This window comes from Furipterus horrens, unplaced genomic scaffold (genome assembly GCF_987537825.1).
Source record: "Furipterus horrens unplaced genomic scaffold, mFurHor1.1.pri manual_scaffold_2, whole genome shotgun sequence".
NCBI classification, from domain to species: Eukaryota; Metazoa; Chordata; class Mammalia; order Chiroptera; family Furipteridae; genus Furipterus; species Furipterus horrens.
In genome coordinates this window covers 193,850,555-193,867,531 of record NW_028327172.1, presented here as the reverse complement: position 1 = coordinate 193,867,531, position 16,977 = coordinate 193,850,555, and the positions used below count along the sequence as shown (strand labels likewise).

Sequence of the window (16,977 nt, the reverse complement as noted above, 5' to 3'; positions counted from 1 at the left end):
TCTTCACCTTTAACCTTTGGCATATTAATTATGATGTGTCTTGGTGTCTTGTGTGGTCCTCTTTGGGTCCAACTTGTTTGGGACTCTCTGTGCTTCCTGGACTTGTATGTCTATTTCCTTTGCCAACTCAGGGAAGTTTCCTTTCATTATTTTTTCAAATAAGTTTTCAATTTCTTGCTCTGACTCTTCTCCTTCTGGCATCCCTGTGGTTTGGATGTTGGCACTTTTGGAGATGACCCAGGGTCTTATGGTCTCTCGGGTTTTGTGTTTTTTGTTTTTGTTAGTTTTTAGAATTCTTGTTTCTTCATTCTATACTGGTTGACTTATTTATTTCTTCCTTATGTTCCAATTCATTGATCTGAACCCCAGCTTATTTCTCTTCACTATTGGTTCCCTGTAGATTTTTCTTTATTTCACTTAACATAGCCTTCATTTCTTCTATTATGCATTTGCTGTACTAAATGAGTTTCCTAAGCATCCTTATCACCAGTGTTTTGAACTCACATCTGATAGATTGGCTATCTGCACTTCACTGAGTTCTTTTTTTGGAGTTCTGATCTGTTCTTTCATTTGGGCCACATTTCTTTGCCTGCTCAATTTGGAAGCCTCCCTGTGTTTGCTTCTGTGTATTAGGTAGAGCTGCTTTGACTCCCTGTCTTGGCACCTGTTACATTGTACGGGGCGGAGCCTTAGGTATTCATCAGTGAGCGGCAACCCACTTCACTGCTTTGTGGCGCTGTATGTGGGGGAGGGGTCAGAAAGGGAACAATGCCACTTGTTCAGCACTTACCCCTTTTCCAGTCACTTCACTCACTTCCCACATGTGATTGGCACCCCTCTAGCTGTTTAGCTGCTGCCCTGGTGGTGGTTCCCAGAGTGGGTGGGTTTGTGTTCATTCTGTGAGGGCCCTCTAAACACTCTCCTGAAAGACAAGCAGTTTCTTCCACTGCCCTAACCCCTACTGGTTTTCACAGCTAGAAGCTATGAGGCTTTATTTTTCCGGTACTGGAACCCTGGGCTGCGTAGTCTGGCCTGGGGCAGGGATCGCTCCCCAGGTGTCCCTCCCAGCTTTTATCTGCCACATGTGAACGTGAGATTGCCCTTTTTACCTGTCGCCACCGCACCACATCCTCTCCACCCCTCCTAACCATCTGGATGAATATTTCTTCTTTAAATCCTTGGTTGTCAGACTTCTATATAGTTCAATTTTCTGGCAGTTCTGGTTGTTTTTTTGCTTTGAGATTAGTTGTGATCCTTCTTAGGGCTGTGCCAGGAGGCAAAGCGTGTTTATCTATGCCTCCATCTCAGCTGGAAATCCTCAAATCCACAAGTCTCTTCTTAATATTGTACTCAAATAATACATTTGGAACACATAGGCCATAAGAAGCAAAAAGCACTGAAGGAAGAAAACTAAACCTTTTAAAGCATGTAAACACCTCTGAAGTATTCCCAGAAGAAACCTGGTAATTACAAAGTGATGGAGAACCAGTGGGTTATACAAGTTACCTTGGAATCCAGCTTGGAGAAGGGACTATTCTTGCCTCCCCAGCTGCTAATTTCCATGATATTCTCAAAGTCTTCTTTCATCAAATAATATGCATCCATAAGGGCAACAACATCCTGTACTCCTTCTACCCCTTGTGAGGTCAAGGGCTGTACAAGTGCATCCCTTATATGTGACAGATAATCCATATTTATAGTCCTTTTGCTGGAGTAAGTTCTTAAACCAAAACAAAAGAGACACACCTGTAGTCAATGGAAAACTACCACCAATTCAAGTCACAGTGTGCATATCAACAGAGTTAATCTGATGGAGTTCAATCACTTTTAATAAAGTTCAATGGAATGCCTACTGTCCAACAGCTGGTGTAGAGAAAACTCAGTGCTACCCCACCAGAGTGATACATAGATTCCAATGTGCTCAAGGGGAGCTTTCTATTTTCCTGGATCAGAGAACGCAAAACACAAACATAGGTTCTCCTCCCACTCTACTACTAGGGCCCAGGCAACGAAAGTGTCTCAATGTGCTCATACTTCTCATAGCCAAAGATCACTCACTCCCAGTTCCAAATACTAAAAGCATCAGTAAAACACAGGGAGATTTCCTGCCTGAAGTGCCCTGCCACCTCCTAATAAGGGTCTTAAACACCTTTGCATATAACATACAAAATTACATATGAAAATGCTTCCCTTGCATTTCCTAATGCTGTTACTCTTAAATTTTTAGTGCTAGAGCAGGGTTTTTCCCAAATATTTTTTTAAAAGAACCTGCAGAGAATGTTCCTGCAGAGTCACAAGGTGGTCCACACACGGGCCAGGAAAAGACTTAGGGAAATAGCCTCTGATCGGCTGAGAACTAGAATGTTACCATGAAAGGGCTTTTTTCTCCTTAAATGTAACTTAAATACAGAAAATAGCTGAACAAAATAGTATCTCTAATGTCACCACCCTAAATCTTCCCAACCCAGCTGCCTCCATCTTCAAACCAGGCAATTATATATGTGTGTGTACTTTAAAAAAGAGACCTCAAAAGCTGATGGTTTCAGAACCAACATTAAAATCAGAAAGGATGGGATGATGAACAATACAGTGTACAGATGATGTGTTGTAGATTTGTGCACCTGAAACCTGTATATCTTGTTAATCAGTGTCACCCCAATAAATTCAATAAAAAGAAAACAATAAACGGAAAGGAAATGAAAGGTCCTTTTAAAGATTACCTATGGGTCCTGCTCTTGCCTTCAGGTAACTGAATGTCTGAATCACAAGAACCCACATAGCTCTATCAGAAGTCTAGAACCTTGTCCCACAATTGTTTTATTAACTAGGCAAAGAATTCAAACAATGCTCCTATTTTAAATTCACCTATTTCCTCTAGAGTCCCCTATAATTGAACATACCAGTACTTGAAGACAAGTATAAGTCAATGAGCTACAGTGCCCAGGACAATCATGAAAGCTTTTCTAAAATTATTCTCATAATTTGTTATGTATTTGTTACCTTCTAGCAAAATCATATAACAGTAAATCTAGAAAAGTCTAAAGGGTTCTCATCCTTAGAAATGTATTACTTCCCCTAAAATTATTCTTGACCTTGAGTGCATTTGGCAAGAAATCAAGATCAAAGCTTTCAGATTCTCAAAGGCATCTATGACCCAAAAACGGTTAAGAGTAATAAAATCACACTTTCCCATTTTTAAAGATAAAGAGAAACCTGGCCTATAAAAGTTCTGTGGCTTAATCAGGGTTTAAAAATTAAGTAGGAACATTCTAATTTACTTTAAAAAATTGAGAAACTCACTACAGATGTCCTTGATGATGACAGTGGCCTGTATATGACTCCTTAAGAAACAGTTACAGTAGTCCCTCTCTATATCGCGGTTCACTTATCACAGGCTCACTGTATCACGGGATTTTTAAAAATATTATTTATCGTGGATTTTTCGCTATATTGCGGGATTTTGCGGTACTATATATGTATGTTGTTAAAGTTATGTAGGTTTAAGAGTGTAGAATAAATGTAAGGTTCCTACTTTGCGGGGGTGGGGGGGGGTGTCTAGAACGTAATACCCGCGATAAGTGAGGGAACACTGTATTCAGCAATTTTATGTGCCAGATGAGTAAGCCTCAGTTCCTACCACCACAGATGTTCAGTCAAATGGGAAAAGGGGACAGACACAGAAAAGGACAGCCATAAAACAACACAGAAGCCCAGGGCTCAAAATCTATATGAGCACAACAAGAGCATCCAAGCAGACAGCCCTGCGGAAAAGTGAGGCATGACCCTTAAACTTCTCCAAGCACACTGGTTTTCCATTATCTGAGTATCCACTTCCTGTATAAATTAAACTGTACGCCCTATCCCAAATGGCTAGGATAGGTAAAAACTAGTTCATTTATTCAAATAGTTCCCTTTTCCAATTAAATTACTCTGAAGCAAAGATATTTTATATGCCTACTAATAATAGGCATGGTCACTATAACAATAAATAATAGCACTATCTCAGATATATATAGTTTTAAATTTTATCTTAAGAGTTATGACACATCTACCACCTGGCATTACTCTTCCAAAGTATTCTTTTAAGTGATAAATGTGTTATAATGATTATGGATAATAAAATGGAGTCTCACAAGATAAAAAGAACTTATTCAGGGTCATTTATCTATTTAGCAATAAAATCAAATTAAAATATAAATCTTTTGACTAACTCTATCCTTATCAGAAAAAGGCTACATACACTACACTGATAAAATACCAGAAACGGAGTAACCACGTACCTGAGACTCATATGCAGTGCGAGGTCCTGAATAAGACGATCGTGTTTGCCTGTAGACGAGTGCTTACCCAGCCAGCTTGGGAAGGTGGGAAACTGGCTCAGGGAACCCCTCATTAACTCTCCGGGAAGAACGCTAGCATAAATGGCCTGAAAAAACCAAGTGCAGACCACATTTTAAATTCTGTACGAAGTTGCTTCCTTAGCAGCAGTTGGCTTCCAAGCAGTCTCTGTCTGGGAAGGGAAGCCACACTGTCCCACGTACCTACTTCCAGAGCAGTCAGGCCCTTTCCCTCCATCTCTGACCTGTGGGTGTGGGAAACGTCCCAGAGAAAACATCTCATTATGGTTAATACCTTGGTCCACAACACGTATGGCCCAGAGAGATCATCTTGCCAACTCAGCCTCCTCAGCCAACTGACCTCAACACACCAGTTACCTGGTGGAGGCCACTGTCACAGAAGAGACTTTTTTCAGAGGAGCATGACTGTCTTTAACACGAGCTACTGATGGCATAGGTGCAGCAAAGCATGAAAAGTCTATAATCATCAGAGAATCAAGTCAACTGACACTTGAGAAAAGTAAGAAAGGGTATCCTTGGATAGCTCTATTTCAAAGGTTTTCAGTTTTTTAAAGGCTGGAATTATACATAAACTTTGTATCCTGCTTTATTCTAATAATTAACTGAGTTTTTCATATTAATCTTTAAAAATAAAGGTGGCATAATGTTCTAATCAAGAGAATTTACCATAATTCATCACTCTCCTGTTGCTGGACATGGGGATTTTGTCCAATTTTTTGCCATTGGCCCTAATGATTGAGGGAATATTTTTGTACATTAAGCTTTTCTGTGTTTGAAATTATTTTTTAAGATAAATTCTCAAAAGCACAATTACTAGGTTAAAAAATGAACACTTTTAAAACATGAGGAAGAATTATTTATCTCCAGAACGTGTGTTTTTTGTTTTTTTCAAGCAATGTGTGGTAGGACTGAGAGAAGAGCAGGCCACGATAAGTCCCTTATTATTCAGGCCAATAATACTGTATAAATACGTAAAACTCAAACAAGAACAAATACTCCTAATTATGAATGTTTACAAAACTATTTTGAGTAAAAGATATCAACTGAAATGAAGTACCCAATACAAATCTACCTCTTTAGCAAAAGAGAAGAAAATCAAAATCCAGGCATCAGAAAGTGGCTGCTGCCTGTCTGGCTGCACTTCTTCAAGGAGAAGCTACTTAGGAATCATCTGGGAGAGCCAAGAATGACAAAAAAGAAAGATTCTTAAGGTAACATAGAGGAAATGACACTTCTGACTCACATCTCAATTATGACCAAAATCTAATGTTATTTCCATATGTCTATTTACATAAAAATATTATAAACCACTGAAAAATAATGCCAGGTTAACAAACAGACTATAGTGATCACAGAGCATTTTCATCTACAACACGCTGCATTTTAGCCCTAACGGCCGTAAGGTTTATCCCGTATTTTAACTAACCACAGGAGCTAGAAGCAACTTCGCTCTCCCGAATGGAAGCAGAGCCTGGGCTTACTTGTGTGGGCAGGAGACTCCAGTTCTGCTGACTCCGGATCTGCCGGTCCACTAGGTCACCATCACATATGCTATCTGCTGCTCTGCTTAACAGCATCAAGTGCTTCTTCATGTCACCCCTGCAGGATATAAGCCAGACTGGATCACAGCCCTGTCCACACTGCACACCCCTCCCTCTCAGTTCCTTGGCCTTCACAGCGCCGGGGAGGGGACTACTTCTAACCCTCACCAGCTCTGAGAACTCACCCTGCGGCTACAGGCTTCACGTGTATGTAGTTCTCCTGGACAAAGAGGGGCGCTATCGAATAATCGTGAAAAAAGAGATCTGATTTGTCCACAAGTGACATATGTGCAGTCTCCTCTCCAGCTGCAAACACCTTCCGGGCAACATCAAAGGGGCCCTAAAAAGAAAGAGGGACACTCCTAGTAGAAGCGCCACTACGCAGATGCTGACAAAGATGTGCAGCAATAGGAACTCTCATTCACTGCTGGCAGGAATGCAGAGTGCTGCCGGCTGGAAGTCCGTTTGGTGGTTTATTATAAAACCAAACATACTCTCCACCATACTCTCCCGTAGTTGTGCTCTTTGTATGTACACAAATGAATTAAAAACTTGTATCTCACACACACACACACACACACACCTGCACATGGATGTTTAGCAGCTTTACTCATAATTGCCACAACTTGGAAGTTATCCTTCAGTAGGTGAACAGATAATCTGTGGTACCCCCAGACAATGGAATATTATTTAGCACTAAAAAGAAATGAGCTATCAAGCCATGAAAAAACATGGAGGAAAAGTTAAATAAATATTATTAAGTGAAAGAAGCCAATCTGAAAAGGCTACCCAGTATGATTCCAACTATGTAACATTTCCAAAAAGGTGAAACTATGGAGACCATAAAAAGATTGGTGATTGCCAGGGGTGAGGAGGAAGGGGTGGGATGAACAGGCAGAGCACAGAGGATTTTTACTCTGCTATCATGGCAGATGCAAGTCATTATACATTTGTCAAAGCCCATAAAATGTACAACACTATGGACTTTGGGTACTAACGATGTGTTAATGCAGGTTCATTAGTTGTAACAAAGGTACCACACTGGCAGGGGTACTGAGAGTAGAGAAGGCTGGATATGTGTGCAGACAGGAGGTATATGGAGAATCTGTTTTAATTTGGCTGTGAATCTAAAATTGCTCTAAAAAATGTAATCATTTTTTTAAAAGGTGAGAATGAAAACACTGCTCTAACTGTAACAATTTCTGACTAGTGGCTAGGTGAAATAGGACACAAGAGATAACTGATAAGACCTCTAGTTTCAGAGAGATTATTAAACTATAAACCATTGAGAACGGATTATTCTGAACAGTTGCAAAACCACTGAAAACACGAATGAAATCCATATGCCAAGGACTCTGAAGAAGCCCTTTTAGAATTATTGAAGCATGTATAATTTAAAACTTCCCCTTCTCAAAATTTTCAATATACACTGAAAAATTTCATTTGAATTAGAAACATTTTTAGCAGCTGTATCTCTTATTATAAATATCCAGCCCTGACCAATGTAGCTCAGCTGGTTGGAGCATTGTCCTGTAAAGTGAAAGGTTGTGGGTTCAATTCCTGGTCAGGGCACAAACCTAGGCTGTGGGCTTAATACGTCAGGTGCATACGGGAGGCAACTGATCGATGTTTCTCTCTCTCACATCAACGTTTCTTTCTCTTCTTCTTCTTCTCTCCCCCCTCCCCCCACACCACCCCCTTCCTCTCTCTCTAAAAGCAAAATGTCCTCAGGTGAGGATAATGAAGAAAGAAAGAAAGAAATATCCACAGGTTCCACAGGTGTGTCAAGGAACTACAGAACAAGAATTAACTAACAAACAAAAACTCATTTTACCAGTTTGATATCCTTTTTGGCTCTATGAGAATCCGCCTTGGCTTGGTCATAGGTTAGTGCCTTGCTCTGTGCACACCACATACTCAGATTATGTAAAACCTAAAAGAATCACAAATAAGACACTGTCAAATGGGACAAAACAGCCACTCCCACTCCCCAAAAGGTTGAAGGCATCAATTCAAAAGAATTATCAATTGTCATACGATATATATTTAATTTACCTGTCTGATATCTTGATTGGCTCCCAAAATTATTTCATTCATAGCCGGAGGAGGAACCTTCAAACCCTCTTTAAATGCAATAGACATCATAGCAGCCTAAAAGGAGAATCTTCAATGATTTTTTTAAACTTATATAATCAGATATTTAAAAAATATTTATCAGATACTTTTAAAACTGACCCTTCAATAAATAGAATAACGTGATGGAAAAAAAATTCCAAACACCATACCTTAATCTGTTCAACCCGAGGTCTTTGAAAACGAAGATCAAAACAATGATGAACCAAAGAGCGAATCTTGGGATGATTTCTATCATTGCACATACAAATAATGGGAATTTTTGTATGCTTTATCAGACCAATTAATTCCTAAAAGGCAAATTTGCAACACAAAAATAATTATTTAAAAAAACAAAATACCATGCAATGCATTTATTTTCAGTTTTAAAAACCTCCTCAGCAACATGGTTTAATTGTCAAACTTATCACAGCATAATAATTAGTTCTTTATATTTTTCGTGGAAAAAAATTAAAATCAACAGTAAAACTGCAAAAATATAATGCTTTCATTACCTGAATTCCACCCCTGTCCTCACTGCCCGCCATGCCATCTACTTCATCCATGATGAGGGCGTGTTTCCTGCTCATGGGAGAGGCTGCTCCACCTGACCCCACGTGGAGAAGCAGAGGGATGAGACAGAAACAGAAGAGCCATTGTTCAAACACTGCCGCTTTATAAACAATTATATAACACACTGTAAACTGAGAAGAACACGTTAAAATCCAAAAGGTACAAGAGTACGCAGTGAGCAGTGTCCCTTCCACCCTGGCCACTGCGGGTACCCAGCTTGCCTCTCCAGAGGCAAACAGTGTGAACAGACTCTTGTATATCCTTTCAGAGCCATTCTACACATGTTAAAAATATGTGTGCATAAAAATATACAGCTGGGTTTGGTCATTTAATATAGTTTTGTGATCTATTCCTCATTATAGATATAGAACACCTCATTTTTCAAGGCTGTTTAATAATGTTCCATCTTACACATGTATCATAATTCACTTAATCTCTATCTATTGATAAAATGTGAAGATTCTTCCGCTATTATAAATCACACTAAGTGAATATCCATGTATATGTCATTTTGCATATTATACAAGTATTAACAATGAACAGAGGAGTTAGAACTTCTGGGTTAGAGGATATGTGGAATTGAATCTTGAGAAATACTGCCAGATTGCCCTGCAGAGTTGTACCAATTTACACTCCCACCAGCCATATATAACAGTGGCATTTCCTGAGCAAGTTCTTTTTAACAATGACTTTCTACCATTGAAGTACCAAGAATTCAGGTGACCATGCAATTGACCATAGGTTCCAAATATGCACGATTCAGTCTGTAACGGGGGCATCCCATTTTCCCCATAAACTCTGATCACATCAGACCACTAGCCAACTAGCCATGACCTTCCACACAGTGGTACATACTTCCACACTGTCTTTTCCTCCCCTATTACTCTCGTCTGAAATAACCCTTCTACCCACAGAGGAGCCTCTTCCTCATTCTTCAAGACCCTTCAAGCAAATGTCACCCTTTCCTGGTAGTTGTCCCCAATGCCCCAAATAGAATCACTTCTTCATCTACAGGCCTCTGTCATCTCACTCATCACACTGTATTAAATACAGTTTCTTTGCCCTCTTCACAGGATTCAACTGTGAATCTGCTAAAATCATATGCAAAATACATAAATATATTCATGTGTGAATTTTTATCACATTCTCAGAAATCTCTAATACCTAAAAAAAAAAAAAAAGGTAATTATTGTCCTATTAAGTTACATCAGAGGCTTTTCTTATTCTCTCATTAGCCCCCGGATATGGCAGGGTACCTAGTGTATAGTAGTAATTACTAAACATAGAAATGAACTTGTTTTTCTTACATAACCAAAAACAAACAAACAAAAAAAACAGTTCAGTCAGCCACATACTTGAATAAAAGCCTTTGATGCTGGTATTGTTCAGAGACTCCGCGACAATCTCCTTCAAACTGTTCTTACTCCGGGTATCACTTGCATTCAGTTCCACGTAACTATATCCCAATTCCTAATCAATATATTGGAAACCATTACTATCACAATGTAAATTATTAATCCTCCCCCCCAAAAAAAGAGCAGTTAAGGAAGAAAGAGTGTAGAAAAATCACATAAAGAAACATGGGTAAAAGATGAAGTATGGTAATAACAGACAATGAGATTAACTATAATATGCCTCACAGTCATGAGATTTTTAAAATATCATATTCATACATACCACACACACATAAACACACAGGTTTGGCTGATAAATCACTAACCTAGAAGAACATATTTGAACAAGCAATTTTACTGTTTGCTTCTTGAAGTCTTAAGAGTTAAATATAACCATCCCAAGATTTCAATATCAGATAAAGAATTAATCTATTATAATTGTTGACTTCAAGATAAATAATGAAGTTATTATCATTTTTTTGTCAAATTATCCCTTTATAAAATTGTTCTCTGAAATCATGAAAAACCAAGTTATTCTGGTATCTTTTGCAAAACTGGTCCTCGTAATCATAAAACATTAAAAAGTCTTAACTGAATTCCCGAAAAAGTAATGACGATAATGAAAGAAGAAAAGAGTCATGTTCCCTATCGTAAAGACTAGGCAAAAGTATATATTTCTTTGGTTTTTTTAATGTTTATAGAGTGGAAATTTCATAGTTCTTACACAAGCTAAAAATCTGTGCTCTGGTCCCTACAACAAGGATCAAGCAAAACTACTAGCTTATGGGAGAGAGGACTGGTAAATCCAGCAATAAATTTAAAATAAGTTCAAAGTCCTTCGTTTTTATCGTTCTGATACTATTTCATGCATCATTTCATACCATTCTGATATACGTCATCTGTGGTTTGCTTTAATGCCTTGTCTTCTCACTGTCTAGAAATGGCAGCCACAGAGACAAGAGCAAAGGCGGGACCCCATATGCCTGGGTTCACAGTGCCACTGTCCTCCTCTCTAAGCCCATTTCATCTGTCACATGAGGATGGTAACGGTACACAAAATTTTTAGAAGAGTATATAAGACATGTGTGTCTATAAGACTAATATCTATGAAATAATCACCCAAAAGCTTAATACACTGCCAGGTACACAAGCAAATATAAGCAAATATTACCTATGATTATAATTATAAATATATTTTTTTTTAAAGAATGAAAATGACAAATATCCCAAAAACCAAAGCAAATTCTAAAGGTTTAATTTCAGGAAGCTATATACACAACAGGTTAAAATATCCGTACACCACATCCACACTCACACACACGTGCACATCCCCTACACATGCCCACGCCTATGGTACCTTTCCAGCCACACTACAAGAGAACACCCACCTGACAAACCAGAGAGGCCGTGGTTGTTTTGCCAACACCTGGAGGGCCTGAGAGCAATGCTGCTTTAAAACTAGAGCCATCATCTTTGCCAGCAAATTTACCAAACTTTGCTGCTGGGAAGAAAAAAGTTCCAGAGTGTTAACCTATACTACCTCACAGAAAACTCAGGATTAATTGTGCATCAATTTAGCATCAAGAACAGCCCTCCAGTTTAGTTCTAAATTCCCAGAATATTTTCTATAAAGTATAAGCAAGAGTTCCCAGAGAGCTTAGTAAAATTCTACTCCCTAGATCACCTCCACCCAAAATAAATTAACTTCTAAAACTCATTAATGTCAGAACTTTGATTTGAAATAATACTTTTATGATTTCCTTTACTACAAAAGCACAGTCCATGGAGCAGGCCACCTGGGCTCCAATCCCAATTCCACCTATCCTGAATGCCATCTCTCACCAGCGGGGAGAAGTGACTTAGCCCCTCTGGCCTGATGGCTTCTTTATGAAATGAGGGTAACAACAGTAATGTGCCTGGAAGGGATGTTGTGCGGATGAACATGCCTGAGCACAGAACACACCTAACATGCCTCAATAAACGTTAGCAAGCATAACTGGTTTACATGATCACAAAAAGAAAAGTGAAATGGAGAGGCAGTGTCTTCAGCCACCATGCACAGCTCTATAGCGTTCTTCGTCCCCTTATGACATGGATACCTGGCACATCAAGGGTACTCACACACACACACACATACACACACAGCTACTGGCAGATTTAAACCTACGGCAGGCATGAGCAAAAGGGACTATGGATCACTGGAAGCCTTCAAGTTTTCTCCAGGCACACAAAGCACTTATGCCCCCTTTTAAGGTCGATTTTGTGGGTGTGGAAAGAGAGACAACTATTACAATTATCTAACTGTTATAAATAAAATAAACTGGCATCATCAGCCAATGCCTAGTGACCACACACACTAAGAGCCAGTTACCCCTTTGTCTTATTTCTTATACAATATCCTCCAGGGTTGCAGCTGAAGCTCAAAAAAAAAAAAAAAAACAGTACGAACATCTGTGATCTGAAACCTCAGTTCCAATATTTTGGACATTAAATATATATTGTGGGTGTTCATATTCCATGACAAATACATGGTGAACTAGCACAGAAATTAGAGAAGCTCAGGACTATGAGGCCTACCAGGAACAAACACGCTGCTGGGTTTTGGGGCTGCCTAACCTGTAGGCGTGCCTCGGCATTTTACTTGCACCTTTCCCCCAAGTCTCCTTGGTACTCTCAGCGGTCTTGCTCACGTTTACCTTCAGACCTGGGTACGTGTGCTCTCTCCCGGCCAGCACTCACCTCTCCCTTCCCCTAGCTAACAGCTGCCTGGTTTCCAAGTCTCGGCTTAGACAGCCATTCCTCCAGGGATGAAAGCACACGTCCCCATCCCGGACTGCACCCTTCCACCCCTAACACCCCATACTTTACCCCTATCACAGTATTAGCTCATTCCAACTTAACGGCTGGTTCATATGCCTCCCCACGGCCTGTGAGCTCCTTAGGGAGACTGTACTTTGTCACAGCAGCATCTCTGGGATCTAGTACAGCACCTGGGCTCAGAGCAGGTGCTCAGCGAATGCTTGCTGAGAGATGAATGAACCAACTATCAGACTTCCTCACATGTGTGCCACTGAGCAATGATATGGTGACGGACACACACACACACACACACACACACACGAATGAAGCTGTAAAATCACCGTGTTTCTTGTCTTCGGGTGGACTCTTGTGCCAGTTTTGGAGCCAGCGTAGGAGCTTGTTGGCACAGCTCTGGTCCCCTTGCTGCCCAATTATGGTCTTGAGCGAGGTTGGCTTGTATTTATCCACCCAGAGCAAAGCTGCCACTTGGTTTTCACTGCTGTCATCAGCCAGTTTCCTAGCCCGGCTGTCACCCTTTGTCTCCTCGGCCACCTGCTCCTCGAAGTCCAGGCCTCTCTGAAACACACTTGTTTCCTTTTTTACTGACTTCATAGAGACGTCCTTCTGGGGAGTCGGTTTGCGCTTTTTGGATTCTGATTCGTTCTTAGTTGGACTACTTTTCCTTTTTCCTTGGTTATTTTTTGGGGGTGTTCTCTGCAATTTGGACTTTCCTTTATTCATCTTGAAAGTTGAAAAAGTGAGGGAAAAAGACACTTGGTCAGATAAATAATTCCCATCCTGCTAAATGTACTCGAGAGGATAATCTGAGATGTCCAAATAAGCTACCCAAGCTGAGGGTGTCTTTTCACAATGGACCCTGTGCTATCTGTGGAAATCATCAGCTCCCAAACTTTATAAAAATCAACAGCAAACACAAATGAAAAGCACCCAAATGCAATTTTTAAAATACATAATCCAATATTAGTTTGAAAAAGACAAGATAGAGAGATTTTGTTCTAGTTTTCTAAATAAACGTTAATGCCTCCAAATAATATATACATATGTCAGGTGGGTGCAAGACTTACTGGAAGGTCACTCTGTAAGCTACATAATATCTAACCACCCTGCCGCATTCCATAAACTAATATAATATTGAACGTAAATAGAGACATTTTTTTAAAGTTAATGCCTCCACAAAAACCCATATGCGAATGTCCATAGCAGCAGTGCTATTTATACATAATTATTTTATATCATACTCCAAAAATGGAAGTAACCCCAATGTCCATCAACCGATGAAGAGATAAACAAAATGTGGTATATCCACACAACAGCATATCAATCATCAATAAAAAGGAATACTTTTTACTAAGTGACAGAGAAGCCAGGAAGGGCTGAAGACTGCATGATTTCTCTAAATGAAATGTCCAGAACAGCAATTCCACAGGCTGGCTGCTGGGGGGTAGATATGAGTGACTGCTAAAGGGTACAGGGTTTCTTTAGGGAGTGATGAGAATGTTCTGGATTAGGTTGTGGTGATGGTTGCACAATCTTCTGAATATACTAAGAACCACTGATTTATGATTTATAGACTTAAAAGGATGAATTTTGTGGTGTGTGAATAATATCCAAGTAATAAATTTTTTCATGTGAATTTTTAAAAAGCCCTGACCTGTGTGGCTCAGTTGGCTGGGCATCATCCCGTGAAACAAAAGGTCGCTGGTTCAATTCCCGGTCAGGGCAGATGCCTGGGTTGCGGGTTCAGTCCCCAATGGGGGCACATACAAGAGGCAGCGGAACAATGTTTCTCTCACATCGATGTTTCTTCCCCTCTCTTTCTCCCTCCCTTCCCCTCTCTAAAAATAAATAAATCTTTTTTAAAAAATAGAATAAATTAGTGCCTCTTTACCAGTGAATGGATGATAAAATTAGTGAGTGGATATTTGAGGAGAAACAAGATATTAGCACAGTCATAAAATATCTCGCCAGCCTGGGCCTGCAAATCAAAGGGTTGCCAGTTTGATTCCCAATCAGGGCACATGCCTGGGTTGAAGGCCAGGTCCCAGTTGGGGACGTGCAAGAGGCAACCACACATTGACGTTTCTCTCCCTCTCTCCCTCCCTTCCCTTCTCTCTAAAAATAAATAAATTTTAAAAATAAAAATAAAAAGTATCTCCCTAATAAATTTATCAATTACAAAGGGGAAGTAGTCACTTTACTAATGGAAAAAGCTGGCAGACATTAACTTAACCAAGTAATGAAGATTATTATCACAAATAATAAGAGCTATCTGATGTGTGCAGTATGAAAGAGTATCACTTCTGTGACATTCTTGTCAAAAGCATACAACCTCAAGCTAATTATAAGAAAACATCAAAGAAATCCAATTTTTTTTTTTTTTTGTAGAATGGCTCCTCCAGGAATGACAAAAGAACTGTCACAGATTGGAGGAGAGTAAGATACTACAACTAAATGCGTGTGGAATCCTGGAACGAAAAAGAGAATGGGGGAAATGTAAAGTCTGAATAGTCCGTGTGGCTTATTTAGCAGTGTGGTATCAATGTTAATCTCCAGGGTTTGATAGCTGTGTGAGGATTACATAAGCTGTTAATACAAGGAAACTGTGGGTGAAGGGCCAATACAAATCTTTCCCCAAGATTTTTCTAACTGGAAAATACGTTAGGCCACCTTGCCACCTAACAGAGCTGGGGACATTACATTTGGGCTATGGCACACCTGCGTCCTGCACCCGGAAAAGACCTGTATATATGGGAATGAACGAGGCTAACATTAGGAGAAGCAGAGAGGCAGAAACTGAAAGGGTCCTAAAAGCACTCTAGCCTCCAGACCTAGTAATTCCTACACCAGACCCACCCTGCCCAGAGTTCAGTTATATGAGCCAACATTTTTCCCTCTTTGCTAAAGCTAATATGGGCTGTGTTTCTAGCACAACTGAAAAAGTTCTAATATAGTTTTGATTGCAAATGAATTTATCATGCTGATACCTATTAATGTATCCTTTAAAGAACTCTTAAGCAATAACCTTTGCACAAAGTCACTGCAAGAATATGGAACATATGGAAAGTTTAATAAGTAGACCTGGTAAATGCAGTACACTGTCCTCTCTCTCTCCTCATATTCCTTTTAAAAAGGTAGGAAATACACCAGAAAAGACATCCTGAAGCAGAGTCCACCTGCTCAAAAGGAAATAGGTAGGTTCATCTGCAGTAGAAGGGGACATTAATCTTTCAGCCAACGGGCCTGGTACCCATCCAAGAAATGTCTATGAAACAGGAAAGCTGCTATAAACCAATTTAAATCAAGTTCATTTTATACAAACCTCAGCTTCAACTGCTATTTCATATTTGGACTTCTTGCCTGGCATAGTTCGAATCAGATCCAATAGGCCATCCTCATCAATAATTTTTGTCCCCAAGGCTGCTGCCTAGTGATTAAAAATGCAAACCATTAAAAACCCATATTCTAACCATTACTTTCTGCTAAAAAAAAAAAAAAAAAGATTCTAAGACCTCTTCATAGGTGAAAAATCACATATGTAAACTAATGCTGGAATTATTTTTTGAAACCATATTTATGAAAAAGTGCCATTTAAGAAGAAAGAAAATGACAGACGCATCCCTAAGAATAAGCTGGTACCTGAGGTGTCACATGACCACTTCTCTGGAGTGCTTTACCTTTTCCTCCACCCTAGAAAGGGCAAAGTCACCAGGGCCTAGGTCAGCTCTTCATCCCCTCTCCCTGGACTGGCCTGTCTGGCAGGCACCTTCCCCCACTTTCCTCTCTGCTTACCAAACTCTAATGTGTCCATCTCCAAATGATCGATTATGATCGATTGAAGGCAATCAGAAAAGTCCTCATCCTCCCAACTTCGTTTACAGCACTGATTGGCCATGTGACAGCTCTGGCCAATGAGACTTAAGGGAACTTTTACAAGAGGAGTCTCGGGGAGAACTCCTGGAGGGCCAGGCACAGCTAGTATGACATCTTGCTATTGCTCCTTTATTCCTGCCATGAATGCCTAGAGCCGTAACCATCTTGCAACACAAAACAGTATGCACAAACTCTAAAGTTAACGAAACAAGGACAAAAGCAGCAGAAAATGGAACTGGCCTAGCTGCAGTACTGAGCTGCGAACCTTCCCCAGAACTGCCTACCTCGGAATTCTTGTTACATAAGTAA

General features: G+C 39.9%; 1 protein-coding gene across 1 annotated transcript in view; it reads right to left on the bottom strand.

Annotated features, from left to right (window-relative positions):
• Window positions 1-16,977, bottom strand: part of LOC150020224 (replication factor C subunit 1) — a 57,797-nt gene that overhangs the window by 3,379 nt on the left and 37,441 nt on the right. Inside the window, exons 12-23 of the mRNA XM_090267392.1 lie at window positions 16,118-16,222; window positions 13,119-13,518; window positions 11,367-11,479; window positions 9,940-10,054; window positions 8,527-8,618; window positions 8,185-8,322; window positions 7,955-8,050; window positions 7,734-7,832; window positions 6,085-6,239; window positions 5,840-5,957; window positions 4,281-4,426; window positions 1,507-1,720 (exon numbers count right to left, since the gene is read on the bottom strand). Of these exons, the coding sequence (XP_090123518.1) occupies window positions 1,507-1,720; window positions 4,281-4,426; window positions 5,840-5,957; window positions 6,085-6,239; window positions 7,734-7,832; window positions 7,955-8,050; window positions 8,185-8,322; window positions 8,527-8,618; window positions 9,940-10,054; window positions 11,367-11,479; window positions 13,119-13,518; window positions 16,118-16,222 (1,791 nt within the window). The remainder of the gene's footprint in view (window positions 1-1,506; window positions 1,721-4,280; window positions 4,427-5,839; window positions 5,958-6,084; window positions 6,240-7,733; window positions 7,833-7,954; window positions 8,051-8,184; window positions 8,323-8,526; window positions 8,619-9,939; window positions 10,055-11,366; window positions 11,480-13,118; window positions 13,519-16,117; window positions 16,223-16,977) is intronic.